At 41.1% G+C, this 4,999-nt stretch overlaps 1 protein-coding gene across 5 annotated transcripts in view; it reads right to left on the minus strand.

The window, feature by feature from the left end:
* The window catches only part of RUFY2 (RUN and FYVE domain containing 2), a 62,840-nt gene that overhangs the window by 48,154 nt on the left and 9,687 nt on the right, over positions 1 to 4,999 (minus strand). For all 5 annotated transcript variants that reach the window (XM_019538489.1, XM_019538488.1, XM_019538487.1 and 2 more), the window contains exon 6: positions 4,556 to 4,617. In XM_019538489.1, the coding sequence (XP_019394034.1) occupies positions 4,556 to 4,617 (62 nt within the window). The remainder of the gene's footprint in view (positions 1 to 4,555; positions 4,618 to 4,999) is intronic.

Raw genomic sequence — 4,999 nt, forward strand, 5'->3', positions numbered from 1 at the left:
TACCAGGAAACCTCATTAAATACATTTTCTATATCATTAAACTGCTGCCAAAGCAGCGTGTGTTCAGTTATGGAAACCAACTATGAAGCTGATTAACTGCAGCTAACACTGAGCACAACTATAAAATACACGGCCTACACTGAGCAAACATGCTGATGATGGGAAACTTTTTTGTTGGACCCTTAAAAAAAAAAAGGGTGGGTGTTCACTCTTCCTGCAATGAACTGGCACCAGGCCAGGGCCAAAGCTAGCCCTGACACCCTCTCCTTGGTACTAAAAATGCTTGATCTTAGCCAAAAGGCTGAGATGCTGCTGGAAACCTACCATATTTTTGGGGGGGGCGGGGGGTAATCTTTATTTCAAGGGCTAAACTGGTTCCAAATTTTCCTGGGCAAGGCCCAATGGTCAAGTTCCAAGTTTTGACTGAGCAGAGCTCCATCATGCAAGTCTGTGGCTCAACCATCAATCACATACCTTTCCCAGAGTCATCAGTCCAGGGCTTCAGATACTTCCCAAATCTATGGCAGACCTCCTACGTGCAAGTCCAGGGCCCCTGAGATTCAGATGCCCCCCAGTCTCACTTGCTCTTAGCAAAAAAGCCAGGGGAAAAGCAAGAAAGCACCCAAAATTGCCACAAAATTGTGCAGTTGAGTTTGAGGAAACTCGCAGGAGTCAGCAAGCCTGGAGTGCAAAGGGTAGGCCTGGGAAAACCACCACAGTGACTATGAGATTTCTACTACCACAAAAACAGGTTAATGCAGGCCATCTCAGTAAGATACATGGTAGTGCCAATTAAGATCAGTCCCCCTCAGCATCAAGTCAGGTGAGCCATTACACTGCATACATGTCAATTTCTTCAATTCTTTTCACTCCCACAGCTGAGCTATGCCTTTCTTTCCCATTTCCAACAAGTCCCATCTCTTCACCAGCCTTAAATGTCTAGCAAACATTACCAAATAGGGCCCTAAACCGTTCACTCAGAGTCCCTTTGCTGGTCCTTCTCTCAGCCTGTCATATATGATTATATACCCCCATGCGGTGAAGCCAGACCAGGCTGCCTTGTGCCTCATCTGCATATAATTTTTTGGAGCATCCCAGAACTCTTGACAAGGACACCTGGTTCCAATTGAGTGGGGACTAATTAATTAGCACATGGATCCTTTGTGGAGGCCAATGAGGTATCTGGAATACATGCTTACTTAGCAGTGCAGAGCTGTGAAATCACCATGGCTTGAAATGCTATCGACTCTGTTGGGGCACAGCCCAACAAACTATATGGTAAATCATGAGCCTTTTGGGCTTTGAACTAACATCATGCATAGTTTGTACTACAAGGTGACAAAAGAATATAACAGAGAAGATGGAGGACACATGGAAAAGAAAAGACTGGCACAAACTGTTCAGAAATGAGGCCCCCCAGAAAATACATCAACAACGATGGAGAGGACAACGATATGACAGATAGCAACAAAGACAGGGTGAGTCACGAGCACGGTGTAAACTAAGGATTGGGGAAGGAAATGGAGGGATAGTGAGAGGTGGATGGAGGAGGGGATGGTAGATGGAATGGAACTGTTCCCATTATTGTAATAGTTCAAGAAGATGGCAACAGGAGTGCAGAAACATGGGAGTGCAGTCTGGTTACTGTAACGGAGATGATGATGCAACTGTAGAGGTGTGCTTTAGACTGTCAAGTGAAATCATATCAGTCACGAGACAGGTCCATGAAAGTATAGGTCTTATATATTTGTATTATATACACATACATGCATGCACGCACACACACACACACACACACTTACACATATAACTGCGTGCATCTGTGTGTGTATATTTTTTTTTTGAAAAAAAAAGTTTGTATTCTACATCTCTTCTCTGCCTTCTAGCTGAGATCAGGGAAGACAGGGGGCATCTGGACCCCAATGCCTCCAGGCCTAACGCTTGCACATAGGATGCCAGTCTGGATTTGGGGAGTATCTGAAACCCCAGACCAATGGGTCTGGAAGGCAGGATACTTGCCCAGAGGTAGAGCTACACAGACTTCATGACTGAGCTCTGCTCAGTCAAATTTTGGAACTTAACTATTGGGCATTGCCCAACTGAATTTGGAACTGGTTTGGCCTTGATAAAGATATATATATGTGTGTGTGTGCCAAAGTGCTCCTTAAAAGTGTGCTTATGGAGTATCTGTGCTAAAACATGCAGAAGTTTCAAGACGGTAATATACATTAATTCTGGATGATCTAAATCTGTGGATACTATATGCAACTTACTACAGGTATATTTACTTTCAAGGTCAGTATTTTCAAATTTGCTTTTCACGTCCACATTCTCAGGGAAAGAAGGATCTGACAGTACGTGGGGGGAGGGGTTGCAAGGGGAAGAAGCCGAAATGAGGTAGAAAGTTGGGAGAAGGCAGACAGAAGAGGGGGGCTACACAACTCCCTAGATTTATTTTCCTGGCTGTAGAAATGGGAGGGGGACAAATCCAAGGCAAACCTCCAGTAATTAGATTCTATACTTGGAAAATTATAACAAATTTATAAATTTTCCATATATAGAATCTAATTTTTTGGAAGGGGTCATCTTTGTATTTGAGTAAGCATAGTAACTGTTCCTTATTCTCTGAACATGAGTCAGTGCCAAGCAAAATCCCCACAGAACAGTAAGAATAAGTGTTCCAGTTTCATCGGTTGAACATCATTTGTAATAACTAATCCTCAAATTTAACATTTGATACAGCAACTAAATCCAGAGGCACAGGGCTTATTCGGATCAAATTACTCCCTCTTGCCAACTTGCAATGTGTGTGAAGCATTGTCACCTGAACATTGCTGGAGTGAGCTTTGATGTTCTACAGCAGTGTTTCTCAACCTGTGGGTCATGACCTAAAAATGGGTCACAAGAATATATGAAAGGGTCATGAATGAACTTTATAAATGGATTCTTCTTTAAAGGAGAAAAACATGGAAAAAGTGGCTTTTCCCTTGCAGGCTGGCAAAGTTCTAGCCTACGAGGAACTGCTTGGGGTCCCCCAAGACTCACACATACCCCCCCTGCCCCAAACATCCACCTTCTACCCCACACACTGTGGGGCTGGGGCCTGGGGCAGAGGCAGTAGGTCTGGACTGGCCATTAATATTTACAAATGGGTCCTGATACAAAAAAGGTTCAGAACCACTGTTCTATAGCACAGGTACAGCAGCTAAACAGTAACACAGAATGATGCAAGCTATTCTAAGACTCTCTGAGATGAGATAAAGTAACTGCAAACACCTGGCTACAGCCAGGGGATGAAGATGGAAGAAAAACAGTCTATATGGTTTAGTTCTTTTAATGAAATAACACAGAGTTCTGTGTTTTCAAAACATCTTTTCCACAGAAGACAGTTGATGAATTGATTGAAGGTGAAATTCTGAATCAACTGGCATATGAATGTTGGATGAGGTCCACCAACACTTTGTCCCATTCATTTACAGAGAGGGTCTTATGACAGTATACTGTACCTCCCAAGGCATCTCAGAAGCGGGGCAGCCCTGAGGATCGTCTCATAGTGACAGCTGTGTCCGTTTACCTTGTAGCATGTCCAATGCTTCCATAGGTGCCAAAGTACTGCTCTGGCAAGCATCTGTCCTCCTCTACAATTTACTTCCGCTTTCTCTGGCTTCCTGAGAAAGATGTTATGCTCTCCCACAGGGCCTGACAATGTGCTACCTGTAGCTGCAGTAAGACTAACTCACTGTCTTAACATGTGAGCAGATCCACCCTCCAGGATACACTGTCCTTAGGCACGCCCTTTCACAGATTTGGATTTTTTTTAGCATCACTGAAACTAGCAACAACCCATAATTTAGTCAGTACTGAAGAGCTTGAATTTTTTCCAAGGGTATTGGATAGCATTTCCCCATCTTTTCAGAGGTCAACTGAATGCAGAACAGGGCTTGCCAAAGGGCTGTGGCCAGTTCTTGTATATACTCACATATGGGAAAAGCAAATCCTGCTTTTTGTGGTTGAGTCTGCCCTGGCAGTAATTATCATTTGGTTCGTCTTGCTGTAAAGCAGGGAGAGTGGAAGAACATACAAGAAAATATAATGGGAGTGGATTTTTATTTCTTTTGAACATCCAAATTAAAAGAATTAACAAATAAGGAAAGCGAAGAATTACTAACAAAAATTACATTTAGATGGAAAGATGTGTGAAACAGACACAGCTACTCCATTCTTTAGAGCATTGGCATGAGAGTGCAAGGCAGCACAAAGAGCATGTGAGGCTCTGATGGACAGTGCTAAAAAAAATCCAATCTCATAAGACACAAACACACATACAAGACCCACACAGATACGTATGTAAAAAGCATCACCGGTTTTAAAATCATTTTATTCACTGACATAGCATAGATTAGCCACAAAAAAACATTATGAATAAAGGTTGGCACTATAAACCCACTTTAGAAATCTTAATAAATAAAATAATTGTAATATAAGTAACTAGACCATTTTCAACAAACCATTTAAGTCCATATACAAAAATCTAAAGTATTTTGATAAAACATACCTTTCTTTACTGCCAACATCATCGTCATTCTTTAAATACATAGAGAAATCAATCACACCAACCTAGAGAGAATAAAATGTATTCATATTTTAGAAAAATCAGAGTATTATTGAACAATTAAGTATTTTTTAAAGGAATAATAACATTAACTATCAAAATCAGATTCTCTAAGAGTGATCTAGTCCTGACACTTTTTTTGGAGTGTGTAAATCTGAATGCTAATATTTTTTACTCTGCATCTAAGATTTTTTTTTAAAGCTAATCTACACAATCAATTTAAAACCAAGCTACCTTAGAAGCAAAATTAAAATATGCAAAAAATCTTTTCAGTTCTTGGAGGAGAAGTCTTCTTGCATTTAACTGAGTTCATCCCAGCAGGAATAGAGGAAGCATAATTTTATTTTTAAAATTCCTTTGAATACAGGGTAATCCTACTCATTCTAT

This window comes from Crocodylus porosus, unplaced genomic scaffold, assembly GCF_001723895.1.
Source record: "Crocodylus porosus isolate Cpor-Errol unplaced genomic scaffold, CroPor_comp1, whole genome shotgun sequence".
NCBI classification, from domain to species: domain Eukaryota; kingdom Metazoa; phylum Chordata; order Crocodylia; family Crocodylidae; genus Crocodylus; species Crocodylus porosus.